Raw genomic sequence first — 18,056 nt, 5'->3', positions numbered from 1 at the left:
TTTCTACTTTAGGGAATAATTATCCCGCTCTCATTTTTACTTCAAATAAAAGGCACATTGAACATACTAGGGTATCCATTCCATATTCATCATCTGGGGAGACTATTTGGGGTTGAATACAATTTCTAAATCTGTAATCCTCCACCTACCTCTCCATTTTTCGTTTTTTTTTTAATTCTGGCCTCCTATCCAGTTTGGAAGCATAAGTGCCTGGCCACTCATCCTAAATGGTGGCTGCATTTTAGATACAGGGCATTCATGAACAGTGAAATCCTGAACTCTTATGCAGGTCCTTGAAACACTCAGGAGGAGAAGCCCTGTTATGTTTTATTTTTTTATTTTTACATAAGGTTACCTAGAAGCACACGTCTTTAAAAAGTCAACGGATACAGCATCTTAAGTAAAAATGCTTATTGTTTCTTTACTTTACTTTTTACTTTAGAAACCCAATTCGATCGCTATCGCATAAGATCATAAAAGGGCATTATTCAGCGATAAACTAGAAGTTACTTCCGTAAATAACGTACAGTAAGAGTTCATCATTTATAAAAACTCAAAGCTCAGAGCTTATTGTTTCAAATGAAAACAGTGCCAGAAATTGAGCTGCTAGGAAACACAAAGTCACACTAGGAAATCTGCATCATGCTTTTAAGCCATGTTTTTTATCCAGCCAAGCCGACCTTCAAATCACTGTGGTCACTGGTTAGGTCACTGACGGACCGTTTATTTTGAATTGTGAGCAAAGAATTACGATCTTGAGAAACTGGCATCCTAATTTAATTTTCATGATTTCCTGAGAAGTCTGGGAGGTGGGTTTAAGATTCCCATTTTGGATTACCGTGTTTCAAGTAATTCTCCTCTTACAGTAAATGGATTTTAACTGTATTTTTTTGGGGAGACAGGTCATCCAAAGCGTAGTGCTGTTTTGCTAAGCATGCTGCAGCAGTGGAGGGATGAGTGGTGGTGGGCTGCATTAAAACTCACTGTCTTGGAAATGTTGATCTTAATAGGGGCACAGTGATAAAGTTTTTCAGCCAAGACGAGGAACCTCTGTTTTAAACGTCCTGTGTGTTCAATAGTTGATGTTCCTCATCTGAGCCCATTGTGTCCCCCTCTTAAGGGAGGGTATTCTACTTGACAGTCTCAGCTGTTTTAAAGCGAATACCACAGATACAGGTATTATTCCGATAGCAGAAGGTTAAAGTTCAGTGAGTTAACCACTCCACTTGCTTGTATTCAGGCAATACTGGAAGCATCAGAGATACAACTTCTCACCTGACAATTGTGCACAATTTATCTTCTTGCAACCAAGAAGGGCGCACGCAGGTTTTCTCCTCCCTTCTTTTTAAACTGTCTATTCTGACAACCCGCAACTAGGGAAGGAGTAAATTCAGAATGACCAAGAAAGGAAAATGTACTGGTCCTTCACAACACACCATCCTTTTTGGAGTGTATGACATGCTGCAATCTTGTATGGCTCGAACAAATTTGGAAATGGAAGTGTGGTGCATGGTAGGTGTAGGATTTGCATTTTTAAAATGCTTTTATGCTTGTTTGCAACATAATAGGTGTACAGGATAACTCAGATTTTTTTAAGCTTTCCTTGTCTTATGTGGACTATTTACTGTGGATAAGCCTATGTGTTTACTGCTCAGCAAATGTCAGCATTACCATTTTGTTTTTCCTTAAAGGTCCAAAAGCACAAAAAAAATTCAAACGTCTGATGTTACATCGAATAAAATGGGATGAAAAGTCAAGTTCGAAAGGACGCAGTGAGTGTTCATCTTTATTAAGATTGTCAGTGGCTCTTCATCTCTCATTCTATCTGCTTTAAGCTCCTGTTTTTTTAACACATTTTGTTGTATTTATAACATACACATTGAAGCATTTCAGCAATGCACGACCAATAAAATTGCAGTACAGAATATATAAGCATTTCAACAATGCAGATCAAACCAGTCCGTAATAATTCCAACATCCCAAAATATTTTCTTATGTTTGTGTGGGCACCCTCTGGCTTTGTATATGGGGTCCTCCATCTTTGCACACCAGTCCATTGCCTTGTGCCAGGCATCATTTTGGTGTGCATTTGCAGAGATCCACACCCTGGCTATTTTTCTTTTGGCAGCTAGGGTGCCAAGGCCCACCAAAGTCTATCACTGCTGCTCCCTCTCCGGACTTCCATTAAGCCGGGGAGCGCCATTTGCAGCATGGTGTCAATAAGACATTAGAGCACTCTGTACAGGGAACAAAACGGCCCTCCAGTAAGTGCAAGTCTGTTCAATGCTTGTTATATCTGGGGCAGGCATGTGAGGATCGCTTACAAGCCTTTCACTGCTGCAATGCTGTCAGGTAGGTGGTGTGTAAGTATCTGAAGTGGATCAATTGAAGCCTGACTGGCATGGCCAGTTCCATAATGGTTTCTGTCTCCTTACAGTCCTCCAAGGGGCCTACCCATAACTCCCATTTAAAACGCCCCAAGAAGAACATATCTGAAAGAGACACGTTAGTGATAGATTCCTTACCTTAGAATATCCCCAGGCGTCAGACTGGATCCGGAAATTTTTGCGTAGCAATACCCCTGCGCGCTGGTAGGCGTCGTCTGCGGCTCCGCGTCCGTCGTCGGCGTCGTGAGCGCCGGGATGACGTCATCGGAGTATATAGACGGCGCCCATGCGCGCTGACGTCAGTTCTTCTTTTTTCCGCGCCAGCTAGCGCAGATCCGGAAGAAGCTCTACCCCCAGTCACTTTTTGACTGAAATCTTTTTTGATCTTTTTGATCCTCTACTTAGTCGATTCTCGACTATCGGTGCCAGGGATGCCCGGGTTCAAGCCTTGCTCGAAGTGCGGCCGACTCATGTCGGTCACGGACCCCCATCGCCGGTGCCTGAAGTGCTTAGGCCTCGACCACGACGATCGAACCTGTGACGACTGCCGGGCCCTGACGTCGAAGGCTAGGCGGGAGCGGTCCCGCAAGCGTCTCGAGCTGAGGCAGTCGGCCCCGCGCCGCTCCAGGTCCCGGTCCCGGTCCCACGGGAGGTCGAGGGACAGGTCGCGAGGTCGGAGTCATCGACGTTCCGGGAGTGGTCACCGATCGTCTGGTTCCAAGTCCTCAGGTAAGAGGCATGAGAGGTCGGAGCGACACCATCGGTCCTCCGACCCGCCCCGTCGCTCGCACGATGCGACCGGGGATTCGGGCGACACCGCCCACGCGGCTCCGCGGGAGTCGCAAGCGTCGCCGCCTGCCCCACACCTTCGGGTCCCTGGGCACGGCGCGTCGCAGGAGGAGGTCGAGAGGTACCTCATGGCCATGAGGGCCCTCCCTCCTCAGTCGGTTCCCGTGGCGCCTTCGGGCCGATCGGCTCCGTCTGGAGGTCCTTCCGGGTCGGGCGCTTCGGCCCCGACGACGTCGGGTGCTTCGGCCCCGGCGCCGCTGGCGACTTCGGTCCCGGCGCCGCGCGACCTCGCTGGATCCGGCTCCGGATCCGGGACCTCGCCGGTCGACCCTACGACCTCACCGGCGACGTCCCTTCAGGTGTCGTCCCCGGCAGCTGTAGTGGTTGCCGACCCCAATGCTTCCTACGGTCCGCCTCAGGCGTCGGAGGGGCGCCGCTGGGCGCCGATTCCGACGACCTTCGGAGAATTCTATCTCCACGAGGAGGCCCTGGCTGTTGATCCTGGTCTCCAGGAGCCGGGTGACGAGGAGCAGTGGGAGGGGTCCGAGGACCCTCTGGCACGTGATTGCCAGTCTCATCAGGACTGGACATATGAGCTTGGGGAGGCCAGTGGTATTGACACATCGCCAGACACTGGATTTACATCGCCCCCGACTGTGGCTTCGGAGGCGGGTTCTGCTTACAGTGTAGTGTTGACGAAGGCAGCTAAGGCCCTACACCTTGAGCTCCCCGTCGCGGCCGTGAGGACTAATCTCCTCACTGAGGTGCTCAAACAGCAGTCCGGCTCCGCGGAGCCCCTTCTGCCGTTCAATGAGGCCTTGTGTGACGTTCTGCTGGGCACTTGGTCCAAGCCCGCCACAGGTCCCCCTGTGGATAGGAACGTGGCCAGACGCTACCGCCCGGCACCGGGCGACCCTTGCTTTTTGTCCACCCACCCCACCCCCGAGAGCCTGGTCATCCAGGCCTCCACTTCCCAGACCGCATTCCCGACGGCCCCGCCCGATCGGGAATCCAAGAGATATGAGCAGTTCGGGAAGAAGGTCTTCTCGTCTGTGAGCCTAGGGCTCCGGTCAGTGAACACCAACTGTCTCTTGGGCCGCTACACCCACACTCTGTGGGACACGGTTGCGGAGGTGCTGCCACAATGCCCTGAGGAGGTCAGGGCTAAACTCAGCCAAACCCTTGCGGACGGCCGAGATGCGGCACGCTTTTCTATCCGGTGTGGGCTGGATACCACGGACTCACTGGGCAGGGCGATGGCTACGACGGTGGCGGTTCGACGCCACGCCTGGTTGAGGTCCGCCAATTTCTCGGCCGATGTCCAGGCCACTCTCCTGGACATGCCGTTTGATGGCCGTCGCCTCTTTGGCGACAAGGCAGACCATGCGCTGGAACGTTTTAAGGACTCCAGGGCCACGGCCAAGTCCTTGGGCCTTGCGGCCCCACGCCAGCAATCGGGTGCCTTTCGCTCCTTTCGTGGCCACGGAAGGGGCGCCCCACCACGGACCGTCAGCCACGCGCCGCAGAATGTTCAGCAACGCGGTGGCGGCCGTGGGAACCGCCGTGGCGGTGGTCGGGGCCAGCGGCGAGGCCAGTCCACACCTCCCTCAGCAGCCCCCGCCTCAAAACCTTCCTAGTCCGAGTTTTCAGGCCCATGTGACGCCTGTGGGAGGCAGGGTTCGCCATCACCTCTCCCACTGGCATACAGTCACTTCGGACAGGTGGGTGCTGCAAATTGTCCGAAGGGGTTTCTCCCTCCCCTTCGAGTCTTCCCCTCCATCCATGCCACCTCAATGCCACCGTGTGTCGGGGGATCACTTGCGACTTCTGCAAGAGGAAGTTTCGGCCCTCTTGGCCAAGAGGGCCATCGAGCGCGTTCCTGGGCCAGAAGTAGGACGTGGCTGTTACTCCCACTACTTTCTGGTACCCAAGAAGGGCAAAGGGGGCCTACGCCCTATCTTGGATCTGCGGAACGTCAACGGCTTCCTCCGTACGGAGAAGTTCAAGATGCTCACTTTGGCTCAGGTCCTGGCTGCCCTGGACCCAGGAGACTGGATGGTAGCGTTGGACTTGCAGGACGCCTATTTCCACATCCCCGTCCTGCCGGCCCACCGGCGTTACCTGCGGTTCACGGTAGGCCACGAGCACTTTCAGTTTACCGTGCTCCCCTTCGGCCTTACCAGCGCCCCACGGGTGTTCACGAAGGTGATGGCGGTGGTCGCAGCCCATCTGCGCAGGCAAGGGGTGTCAGTCTTCCCCTACCTCGACGACTGGTTGTTGAAGGCGGGCTCGCCCCAGACAGTCGTCAGCCACCTCCAGACTACGGCCGACCTCCTGCACTTGCTGGGGTTCTCCATCAATGTGCCGAAGTCACACCTGTGTCCCTCTCAGACGCTCCTTTTCATCGGAGCGGTTCTCGACTCGGCGCAGTTTCGGGTTTACCCACCCGAGCAGCGGGTTCAGGATATTCAGGCTCTGATTCCTATCTTCGGGCCGTTATCCCGGGTCTCGGTCAGGTTGACGCTGCGGCTTCTGGGACTGATGGCCTCCTGCATCCTTCTGGTGCGTCACGCCAGGTGGCGGATGCGGGCTCTGCAGTGGGACCTGAAGTTTCAGTGGGCCCAGCATCAGGGCAACCTGTCCGATCATGTCCTGATCTCGGAGGGCACTGCGAATCAACTGCAGTGGTGGCTCACGGACCGCGACTGGGTCAGTGGCAGATCTCTCTCTCTACCCCAGCCGGAGCACGTAGTTGTGACGGACGCGTCCCTCCAGGGCTGGGGAGGCCACATGGGAGAGGCGGAGGTCAGAGGCCTCTGGTCTCCGGCGGAGTCCCGGCTCCACATCAACCTTCTGGAGCTGCGGGCGATTCGTCTTGCACTGAAGGCATTCCTCCCCTCTGTCAGGGGGAGCGTGGTGCAAGTGTTCACCGACAACACCACCGCCATGTGGTACTGCAACAAACAGGGCGGGGTGGGGTCGTGGACCCTTTGCCAGGAGGCTCTGCGCCTCTGGCAGTGGCTGGAACATCAGGGCGTGACTCTGGTGGTTCAACACCTGGCAGGTTCTCTGAATGCCAGGGCGGACGAACTCAGCCGCCGGTGCATGATGGATCACGAATGGCGTCTGAACTCGGACGTGGCGCAAGGTCTCTTTCGACAGTGGGGAGAGCCTTGGTTAGATCTATTCGCCACAGAAGAGAACGCGCAATGTCAGCAGTTCTGCGCGTTGGAGTTTCCAAGGCGGCACTCGCTCGGAGACGCTTTTCGTCGCGAGTGGAGCTGCGGCCTGTTGTACGCCTTTCCGCCTATACCACTTCTGCCCAGAGTGCTGAAGAAGGTCAAGCGCGACCGGGCCCAAGTTATCCTTGTGGCTCCGGACTGGGCTCGAAGATACTGGTATCCCGAGCTACTCAGCATGTCGGTCGATCCCCCGATTCGTCTGCCTCTTCGGGAGGACCTTCTGTCGCAGCAGCAGGGGACGGTCCTGCACCCGAACCTGTCCAGTCTCCACCTACAAGCTTGGAGATTGAGCGGCGGCAGTTGAGGCCATTTGACTTGCCTCCCGAAGTCTGTGACATCATTCTGGCAGCCAGGCGTCCCTCCACTAAGTCGGTATACGCCTGCCGGTGGAATAGATTTGTGGCATGGTGCGCAGCAAAGGCTGTGGATCCCCTCTCTGCACCCCTTTCGGAAGTGCTGCTCTTTCTTCTTTCCCTTGCCCAGCAGGGCTCTGCTCTGGGCACTCTTAAAGGGTACCTTTCTGCTCTTTCTGCCTTCTTGAGGCTACCAGATCAGCCTTCTTTGTTCAAGTCCCCTATAGTGAGTAGATTTCTGAAGGGCATCACACACATGTTCCCTCCTGTTCCCTTCGTGATGCCCCAGTGGGACTTGAACCTTGTTCTCACCTATCTGATGTGTGCTCCCTTTGAGCCACTTCATGACTGTCCTCTTCGTCTCCTTACGCTGAAGACGGCCTTCCTGGTTGCCATCACCTCTGCCAGGAGGGTGAGTGAGCTCCAGGCTCTTTCTTCTTCTCCGCCTTTCCTGTCTGTTCATCCTGATAAGGTGGTGTTGCGTACACGACCTTCCTTTCTGCCCAAGGTTGTCACGGCCTTCCACATCGGGCAGTCCATCACCTTGCCCACCTTCTTTCCGCCTCCGCATCCCTCGAAAGAGGAAGAGAGGCCCCACCGTCTGGATCCAAAACGTGCGCTCTCCTACTACCTGGACCGCACTCGCCAATTCCGGGTGGATGACCAACTCTTCGTTGGTTACGTGGGCGCGAAGAGGGAAAGGCTGTACACAAGAGGACCATCTCCAGGTGGATCATCTTGTGCATCCAAGCATGCTACTCCATGGCGAGGAAGGAGCCCCCGGCTGGATTGCGGGCTCACTCCACTCGGGCCACGGCAACGACAACTGCCCTGGGCCGCGGTGTCCCCCTGCAGGACATCTGTCAGGCAGCCACGTGGGCCTCGCTGCACACGTTCGCAAGACACTACTGCCTGGACAGTCAAGTCCGGAGGGATGGCTTCTTTGGCCGTTCCGTCCTCCAGGACTTTCTGGTGTGATATTGGTTCGCAGACCCACCACCGGGGTTGGTATTGCTGGGGTATCTATTCTAAGGTAAGGAATCTATCACTAACGTGTCTCTTTCAGATGCACAAGTTACTACTTGTGTAACGATATATCTGTAAGAGACATTAGTTAGTGATAGATTCCTTACCGCCCTCCCATCCTCCCCGTTCTGCGAACTGATATTTAGGGTTAAGGTCATCCCCTTTCAGGGCCCTAGTTTCAATGGCACCAGTGTTAGTTCTATCATGGCTCTGCGTATCTGGCGCGGAAAAGCTGTGTTATCAGAACTGACGTCAGCGCGCATGGGCGCCGTCTATATACTCCGATGACGTCATCCCGGCGCTCACGACGCCGACGACGGACGCGGAGCCGCAGACGACGCCTACCAGCGCGCAGGGGTATTGCTACGCAAAAATTTCCGGATCCAGTCTGACGCCTGGGGATATTCTAAGGTAAGGAATCTATCACTAACTAATGTCTCTTACAGATATATCGTTACACAAGTAGTAACTTGTGCGTTTGGGGAGTAAATAACCAGCGACTTGTAGATTTTGGTAGATACTCCCCTATCCTAGTGGCCCCATGAGTAGTTTGTTCTACATTGGGCTAAATTTGCCGCCCCCTCTTCTCCCCAGTGATAATGTTTAGCACCGCGGGGCATGCCAAGTTGTAGGAATTTCTAAAACTGGGACTGATGGCGGTGAGAATCTATCTTGTTGAAGTATCTCTGAAATGGCAGCTATAAGGTGTCCACATATTACTAACCAGTTTGTAGAGGAAAGATTCTATTCCTATTTATCCTCAGCTAGCTAAATTTGGCCTTTATGTCCTGATGAGAGTTCATAACACATTTGTATAAGGAACCTTAGTGCACAGCTGATGCTCCAGTGCCCGATATGGAAAGCAAAATGCTGGATGCTGCTAAGACTGGTAGCAGTAGGAGCTGCTACCCACTAGAGGAAATCTAACTCTGGCAGTCTTCTCTCCCACTGACTGAGGATGAGTTGCTAGAGTTAGTCCAACAGCACCTAGGCTCTTTCAAAAAGGGGGGATTAGATAATTGCAGAGGGGGAAACTTTCTAATGCTACCATCTGCTGCACTCTTGACACTGCAAACACTACATCTCGGGGGGGGGGGGGCACAATACCAGTATCCGCCTCAGACGACCTGTCTGGCGTAGCACTTTTCACCCTAAGTGGGATGGTTATGCCCAGACGTGGGTCCCTTGCTCACTGTGCCACTGGATTCAAGCTAGACTGGCTGACGATGGGTAGTACCCAGAAACCAGTCCCAGGATGCTTGTTTCCGGTCCAGGGAGGACTTGGTTTGACAGTTAGGTCTCAACTGTTCCCATGAGGCACAGGCTCAAGACTGATTTGCATATGGCTGGGTCTAAACTGGGGTGGCATGGTGAACAAAAGAACTATGGATTTAACCCAGATCTTTTGATTGGGGGGTTTTAAGAGCAATGCTGACTCTTTTTCTTCTCGGAAACCAAAGAATGAAAGCAGCCGATTTACTACGATCCCGGAGGTTAGTTTGTCTGAGGTCACAGCTCTGTATAGTCAAATTAAACCAGGATCCCCAACCGATCTCCTGCCCGCTAAAATGATAGCTCCTCTGGGAAGCCTGCTCTCCCCAGGTTTTCGAACATTAATCAACCTCTCTCTTAAGGAAGGGCAAGTGCCCAGTGTCTGGATAAAGGCGATTGTGAACCCTATCCGTAAAAACGCGGCGTTGCCATGGTCAGACTTGAACAACCTCCGCCTGATCTCCCTCTTGCCCCATCTGAGTAAGATGACTGAGAAACATGTCAATACACATGTGTCCAAATACATCGAGGCAGAGGACGGTCTGGACCCTTCTCAATCTGGTTTCAGACCAAATCACAGCACCGAATCAGCTCTCCTCTCCGTGACCGATACCATCCGGATGGCACAGGATAGAGGAGGCTCCATGATTCTGGTGCTGTTGGATTTGTCCACTGCCTTTGACACAGTGTCACATGACATTCTTATCAGTCGTCTGAAGAGGGTTGGGATAGGCGGAACTGCTCTGGCATGGCTAGAAAGTTTTATTACTGGCCGCTCACAAAGTGTTCGACTGGGCTCCCATTTTTCCATCTCTAGGGAGCTCACCAAGGGGGTTCCACAGGGCTCATGCCTAAGCCCCACATTGTTCAATGTGTATGTGGCCCCCTTGGCTGAAATTGTGAGAGAATATGGGTTCACACCGATATCATACGCAGATGATACCCAGCTTCTGTTCCCTTTTCAGACGATGACACCAGTAGTTAAAAACTCCTTCGCTGCAGGAATGAGAGCTGTATCCAACTGGATGACCTCCAATTGCCTGCAATGTAATGGGGGCAAGACGGAGGTCATGCTCTTCGGAGAGGCCCCGCTCCGTGGTCACCGGAGTGGTGGCCTCCCGACCTAGGCTCTGCCCCCTGTCCCAAAGAGACAGTAAAAAACTTGGGGGTCCGACTTGATCAATCTTTGATACTCAAAGATCATGTCAATCAGGTAACGGGATCTTGTCTTAGGGTCATTGGACTCCTGAGAAGGGTGTTTCCCTATCTAGCGGACAGCCATAGGAAGACCTTAGTTCAGGCATTGGTAATCAGTAGACTAGACTACTGTAATGGGTTGCTTATTTCTGCCAAATGAGGAGCAACTTGGCAGGCTACAGGTAACCCAGAATACAGCAGCTAGACTGATCCTGAACTTTGCATCTAGATCCCATTCTCGTCCCCTGTTGAACAAACTACATTGGCTGCCTATTCGCCAGAGGGTGAAATTCAAGATATGCTGTACAATTCATAAATGCCTGTTTGGCATTGGTCCAAAGTATCTATCAGAAAAATTTAGACCTTATTAGCCAGGTCGCTCTCTGCGCTCTCAGAATCAATCTCTGCTTCAGGTACCACAGATCAAAAAGGAAAGACAGGGAGGCCGAGCTCTCTCTTATAGAGGCCCCACCCTCTGGAACTCCCTGCCCCTCACCCTTAGGCAAAATCCCAATTTAGCCACTTTTAGGAAATGTTTAAAGACTCATCTGTTCCTGACCATGTAGACATTTTCTCTCCATGCCCTGATTGGCTTTATTTGGATATAGCTTTGGTAAGAACACAAGCGCGGAGATATCCCTCCGGCGGTCGAATTCCTGCGCTATACAAGCGAATAAAGAAATAAATAAATAAATGTATGATTTATTCAGCATTCCGTTCATCATTTGTTTGCTTAGCACTTTTCACCCCAAGTGGGATGGGTATGCCCAGACGTGGGGCCCTTGCTCACTGTGACACTGGATTCAAGCTAGCCTGGCTGATGAAGGGTAATATCCGGAAACCGGTACCAGGATGCTTGTTTCCGATCCAGGGAGGACCTTACTTGGCAATTCGGTCTGGGCTGTTCCCATGAGGCACAGGGTCAAGAATGATTTGCATATAGCTGGGTCTAAACTGGGGTGGCATGGTGAGCAAAAGAACGATGGATTTAACCCAGATCTTTTGACTGAGGATGAATGTATGATTTATTCAGCATTCCGTTCATCATTTGCTTGCGTAGCACTCGTATTTAGTCGTGGCATAACTATTCCTACATCTCTTAGTGGCCTTTCTGATTAATCATTGTGATTTCTCTACCAACCCTGAGCTGTGACCTACCTGCTGACACCCCTGTAGTTTTTGGCATCCATACTTACTACACTCTTGTCTTTGGTTCTGATTGTTTCAATACAAATGCCGAAGCAATGTCTTTACTCAATTCTTTGAACTCCCCCTCAATAAAAAAATAAACTTTTCAATTATTCATTATTTCACTCATGAGTTTGTGTTGAAATTATTTTATTGGGCTCTGTATACGATATTGCCAATAGGTGGTAATACCCTGCACAGATTCATTTGGTTCCTCAAAAGTGTACAGGGCGCAATCTAAAACCCAAAGTGCTCTATTAGTGGTAGTGTGGGCGAGTAGCATTATGCCTAATACAGAGAAGTGTAAGACATTACACAACAGTGATCAATAATGAACACACATCTCAAGAAGATCCAGACCAATTTTATATAATTATACTTTGTTTGTCCTTTATTTATAGAGCCAGGTCTTCGTAATCATGTAAGTTTTTAATTAAAAATACTTTTTACTTTGAAAAATTGACATTTAGAAACTTTTTCATACTGTCCAATGTTATCCTATGGAAAACAGTATTGCGCCTAAATAAGTAAGTATTGCACTTACAGTCTCAGTCTTCGGAGCCAAAAGTCAGCAAGGGCATGTGGAGGTCGACCCAATGCTTTCTAATGGAGACAGGGGGTGCCTGGAGCCACACTGCTTGCAGGTAAGTAGATCGGTTGCTGGGGCCAAGCTTTGGAGGTTAGGTTAAGCACAGGGGGGCCACAAAGAAGCACCAAACATACACCACCAGCAGCACTTGGGCCGCCAGTTGCAGGGTGCAAGTTCAACATTGGGCGCCCAATACTTCTCAATGAGGATTCTTGTAACGGAAAAGAGGCTGCAGGCGTGGCACTGGAGGTTGTAAGCGGAAGACCAACAACAGCAGAGGTAAGTTGGGATGTAGGAGGTCCTAGAGGCTCCATCGGTTCTGCACCCAAATACTAAATTTAGGAGGAGTTTTAGGGGGTAGCTGGTAGGGCCAATGGGCACCTTGCCTGAGGTGACTACACCCTCTATGATGCCACCCTCTTGTGGAGACCTAACCCTGATTGGACGGTCTCCCCATTTTCAAGGTGGTGGGGACGGAAAGTTTATTTCACCTTGCCACCCCGTCTTAGGGGTGAGATTGGCAGAGGTGGGCACACCTCCTATTCTTTTGAATTTCTCCCACCCAAAGTGGGGGTGTAAACCAGGGGATGCCATCTGCTGCTAGCAGCAGAGGCTTGGGGTCGCATTACAAAGGCGGCAGCCCTTTAAAGCTCCCATCTTCGAGCACTGGCCCATCCTCGGGTAGGATGCATGACACATCTGTCCAGGATATACATTGTTTCTGGGCCCAGGTAGCAGGGACTCTCTATCCAGGGGTCCAGAAACATGTCTGGTAGTGTCTGGCTGCCTTCAGCCGGTCTGAGACCACACCAGGATGTGGTTGTTTAGTAACCGTTGCCTGGCTTCCGTGGGCTCAACACACAGGTCTCCTGCTAGATGCACATGGGCACCCCCTAAGCCTCATAAAGGAGGTTTAACATTTTGCACGTGCCTCTCTTTCCATACCGGGCACAATGTGTGACGCCGAGGAGCGGGACAAGTGCACAAGCCCCAGGGCCGAGCCAGACCTGCTGAAAACAAGCGACTGCTACCGCGTCAGAGAAGACCTGCCGGAGAGGTTCAACTACCCCAGCAGCTTCAAGGTTTACATGTACTGACCAGGAGCGGTTACAACATGCAGCTGTAGCCAGATGTCGGGTATACAGGTTACTGCCCGCCCTGGTCGACTATGAGGGTACTGACCAGGAGCGGTTACAACATGCAGCTGTAGCCAGATGTCGGGTATACAGGTTACTGCCCGCCCTGGTCGACTATGAGGGTATTTTAATCTATTTTCACGTGCACTACATATTTTCAAATATTCTGGTCCTGACGAAGCGCCAACGACTCTTAAGGCGACACAGGCGCGAAACATGTTGACCTATGTCTATACCCTGGCATAGTATGCCCTTGGGGCTAGATTTTATTTATCCAGCAATTAAGACTGCTTTGGGTACAAGTTACAAACATTGGCTGCATGGTTACCCACTATGTACTTTACACAATAATTGCACGCACTTTCTATCACCCTCAAATGACCCCCTACCCCGCACACCCACATGCACCATCCGGCAGTCCTAAAAAGATCTCCGATAAAGAGACTCTTCGGGGGGCCCGTAGGGAATTTCAGCGCCGGCCCTACGAGGAGCAACTGACCGATGATGAAGCATGACACCTCTCGAGGTGTGTGAGGGCAACAGAGGACACTGAATGTTTTCCATGTGCACTGTGGGTCACTTTACCTAGGAATCCTGTTTCTCTTTCCTTCTTGGTTTTTAAATATGGGTGACTTTTTGCACCCGCATACATAGGTGACTTTTTGCACCTTGTATTAGGAACAGTGTCCCCTTTGTTGTAAGCATTATTAAATTAGGAGCATGGACACTGGACCTGGTCAACCTCCTTGGTCCTTCCCCCCCCCCACCCCCCCCCTCTCTTTTTTTGTTAAATACCACACCAGGGTTGGCAGGTTTTCAGGGGACACCTCTGAGTTTCCCTCTGGGTACATGGTGCATTGTGCAATACATCACACACTGGCATCAGTGTGGGTTTATTGAGAGGAGTAGTTTGTTACCAAACACCCCTGTGTTCATTGAAGCCATCATGGTGATGGGGAACTCGAAATGTCTAGTTTCCAGCCCATGCGCGCTGTGGCTTCTCGGGCACTTACAATATTAGGAAATGGACCCCAATAATGTAGGGGCATATCTGCTCAGGTAAATATGCCCTGACCCTTGGTATAGTGCAGCCTGCCTTAAGGATGCGAGGCCTGCTAGAGGGGTGGCTTATCTATGCTTTCATGCGGTGGTAGATGGCATGACATCCAGGCAGGGTGCCATGTCAACTTTCGTTTTCTCCCTCACAGGGGCATGCAAGCTAAAAGGTAGTGGCATGGTCCCAGTGAAGGGGGGGGGTGTCCCAGGGGACCTTCTTCTGCTCCTAGGCCATAGCTACTCAGAGGGCAGAAGTGCCAATTAGAGATTTGTTTTTAGGTAAGTAGCGCAGGAACAGGGGACCTGTTTGGCAGGGACCCTGTGCACAACATTTGAAACTACATCAAAACCAGGCAAAAAGTGGGGGGCTAACCATGCAAAAGAGGCACTTTCTCACAGTCTCCCTCCTGCAACCTCCGGTGCAACTCCTGCAGCCTGTTAGGCGGAAGCAGAATCCTTATTGAAAAGTATTGGGTTCCAAATTCTGACATTTCACCCAGCCCCCTCTGTGCTGCTGGTGGTGTGTTTGGTGCTGCTTTGTGCCCCTGTGCTGCTCCTAAACCCCAAAGCTGGATCCCTGCAACCGTTTTACTTACCTGCAAGCAGTGTGGTTTTGAGCACTCCCAGTCTCCATTAAACCGCATTGGGCCAAAACTCAGTTTTTCACCTCTGCACCTGGCCACCCCTGTGCCGCTGATGGTGCAGTTTTGGTACTCACCTGACCCTTGCCCTTTGCTGATCTTTGGTCCCGAAGACTGGAACTGTAAGTCTGATACTTACCCGTTTAACCCCTTGCGTGCGGGGCGTATTCCCCGCCTGTGCTGACTCCGCCTTGCGCGGGCGGAGTCATGACGGAACGGTTCCGTCATCAGCACAGCTCAACCGATGCTGATGACGGAACCGTTCCGTCATCAGCATGGAAGGGGTTAATCACATTATTGTTTTCCTCCATAGGATAACATTGAACTGTTCAGAAATGTTTTGTCAACTTTTTAAAGTGAAAAGTACTTGTATCGAAAAACATACTTACCTTATTGCGAAGATCTTGGTCGTAAAGCACAAACAAAGCTTATTTTTCTAAAATTGATGTGGATCTTCATGAGTCGTGTGTCCGTTATTGGTCAATTTTGTGCAATAATTGTCTTGCACTCTTCTGTGTTAGGATTAAGGCTGCACGCCCACCCTACCACTAATAGAGCACTTTGGGTTTTACATTGAGCCCTGTACACTTTTGGGAAACCCCTGAACTCTGTGCATGGTATAACCACCCAATGGCAACACCATATACAGAGACTGCTTCCTACAAATTGAATGGACTGTAATGTCATCAAGTTGTCCTCTGAAACAGTTCTCTGTACTCGTGATCCATTTCCAGGAGCTTGGATGATCTGGGGCCGCATCCATGTTGCTTAGCAGTAGCATGGCTACAGCTTTAATAGGATACTGGCACCAGCCGCCTCATCAGGGATGATAGAAACATCATTGTCCCAAGAACATCACCATGAAGGATGGCAGCAAGAGGAAATTTGGAAACATTCAATCATGATCCTCTTAATCGACAATAGTGGAGGTTTTATACAAATTTAATTTGAGTGAATTGACACATGCAGATAGGTTGTTAGTATTATCTGTTGACGTAACACCATCCAATATCACGTCCTAAGTTTGCAAACCAGATGCATTTAAACATTTAATAGATGTAACAACTTAAAAATCTAAAAAAAAAAACTCCTGGCAAAGAAACATTCTCTCAAAGACTGCCAAACATTGAAATTAAGTCTCCACAGCAGCCATGCATATCACTTACCATGCCAAATGTAACTTATCAGAAGATATATTCTAGTCTGAATGAGAAACACACTTTTCAAGGTCATCAAATATTACAGGTTTATGTAATTACTTGTAATTGGGTCATGTGAACGCGGCACAAAAAGGTGTTCTTTGTAAAGAGAACCAGCTAGAAATGTTCTCTCCCGCTCGCTGCTTCTTTCTCTGTAACATCGCAAACAGTGAGACATGCATAAAAACTATTGACAAGTGTATCAAGAAATAATTTATTTCTAAAATTGGTCATGTGCAAGTCGTAATGACTACCTATTAAAATGTAGTGTCATTTTTAGTGAAACTACAGCATTTTATTTTTACTTTGTTAAATTATTTATAAATCTTTATTTTGTGAGAGGTTACACAATTTTACTTAGAATGTGTTATGATGGAAACCACAATGCCTCGTCATCTACTGCACCTGACACTGTACAGATGAAATAAAAGTATTGTGCCTGGAGATTACCATTGTTTAATTCAAATATGCAAACTACACTCTAGATCTTGTTGGTGGTATATTTGAACAACTGTGACTGAAACCTAGCCATGTAAATATGCTATCAGAAGACCACTGTGAAATGCTCATATCCATTTACGAACTACATTTTTGTGGCTTATGTCACACTATCCGTTTTCCAGATTGTTTTAATCACCGGTAACGCCTTATATGTATAGTTCCCAAGAGCTGTTTTTCGAGACTGTGGTGCCCTGCTCACCATGATGAGCCTGGCAACCTTGACTGGTGAAGTGGGTGAAACTCCACAAACGTCGGTCAGAGAGAACCAGTGGCGAGAAGCTTGAAAGGAGATCCCTTTTCAGTGTTTTTCGTGGTCCTATTCTAATTTAAAGAGTGATCTGTATATATATTTCTTTTTTAAACATTTTCCTTCTGGGTAGTTAACGAAATTATAAACTTGCCATATGTTAAGCGTTTGGATTTGTGAAAGTTTAAAAAAAAAAAAAATCTGTAAACTGCTGGAAATAACCCAGGTTGATGACTGTGAACTCCTACAACTCTGTCTGAGAAGCGTCATAAAGCTCAGTTCCCCATAGTTGCATCACTCCATTCCAAGAAGAGTGTACCAGACATTCTGCAGCAGGTATCTTTTGAATAGAGGGACAGTTAAATGGCTCAAGTGTTCAAACTTTTTTCTGTATGTCAGTTTTATGGGCTACTGGTCAGGTAAGCTCACTGATCTAATTGAGTTGCTAGTTCACATCTTTATATGGTGAGCTCAGTGTCCACTTCTGGAGAAATAAAACACTAGCAATGTATGGTGTGCATTATTCCATGGTCCTGACAGTGTGCAGCTGTCTGTGTGCGCAGTCAAAACTGATACAAGTATGAGTTTTGAAGGTGAAATATCTCATTACATGATCTCTCTTTGATTCGTTTTTATTAAGACAGGCACTGATGTGCACTTTAAACCACTGTGCAATCGCTGATTTATATTACGTTTGTTTTCAGATGATGATGAGTCCGATGAAGAAGCAGCAAAAAAAATCAACAAATGCACACTAGTTTGGGAGGTAAGTGATCTGATACCGGCCTGCCTGAGTTAAGCAAAACGATAGTCGCAGAATATCTCTCAGTTATATTTATATTAATGGTGGATGGAATTTGATTCTGCAGAAGTACATTAAAATTCCGCAGAATTCTGCAACTGGGAAAAGTGAGCATTTGGCACTATTTTCTTAGCACACAGTGCGCCCTCTCGTTAAAAAATGGATGCGTTTTGCACTTAAAAATAGCGCTGCTGTGCGTACTCCTAGGCGCCCTTACATACTCTGCAGTGATTACTGCAAAGTATGTAAGGACGCTGAGGGGTATGCACTGCTGTGCATACCCCATGGCGCTTTTACATATTCTTTATTAGAGAGTGATTGCTGCATCCTTTCCTGTTTGGCCCTAAGATCCTGGCATGTGGTGTACTTTCTGAGTACATCCAAACATACTTATGGAGTATGGCCAGCAAAATCTTTGGCCCATGCAGGAA

The 18,056-nt window shown here is 49.6% G+C and overlaps 1 protein-coding gene across 2 annotated transcripts in view; it reads left to right on the top strand.

Annotated features, from left to right (window-relative positions):
• Positions 1 to 18,056, top strand: part of PRPF3 (pre-mRNA processing factor 3) — a 148,646-nt gene that overhangs the window by 107,653 nt on the left and 22,937 nt on the right. For both annotated transcript variants that reach the window (XM_086947468.1, XM_086947469.1), the window contains 2 exons: positions 1,692 to 1,772; positions 17,528 to 17,589. In XM_086947468.1, coding sequence (XP_086803594.1) covers positions 1,692 to 1,772; positions 17,528 to 17,589 — 143 coding nt within the window. The remainder of the gene's footprint in view (positions 1 to 1,691; positions 1,773 to 17,527; positions 17,590 to 18,056) is intronic.

The sequence above is a fragment of the Lissotriton vulgaris genome, chromosome 12, assembly GCF_964263255.1.
Source record: "Lissotriton vulgaris chromosome 12, aLisVul1.2, whole genome shotgun sequence".
Taxonomy (NCBI): Eukaryota; Metazoa; Chordata; class Amphibia; order Caudata; family Salamandridae; genus Lissotriton; species Lissotriton vulgaris.
Note: the sequence above shows the minus strand (reverse complement) of the source record. Positions and strands in the feature narration are given on the sequence as shown.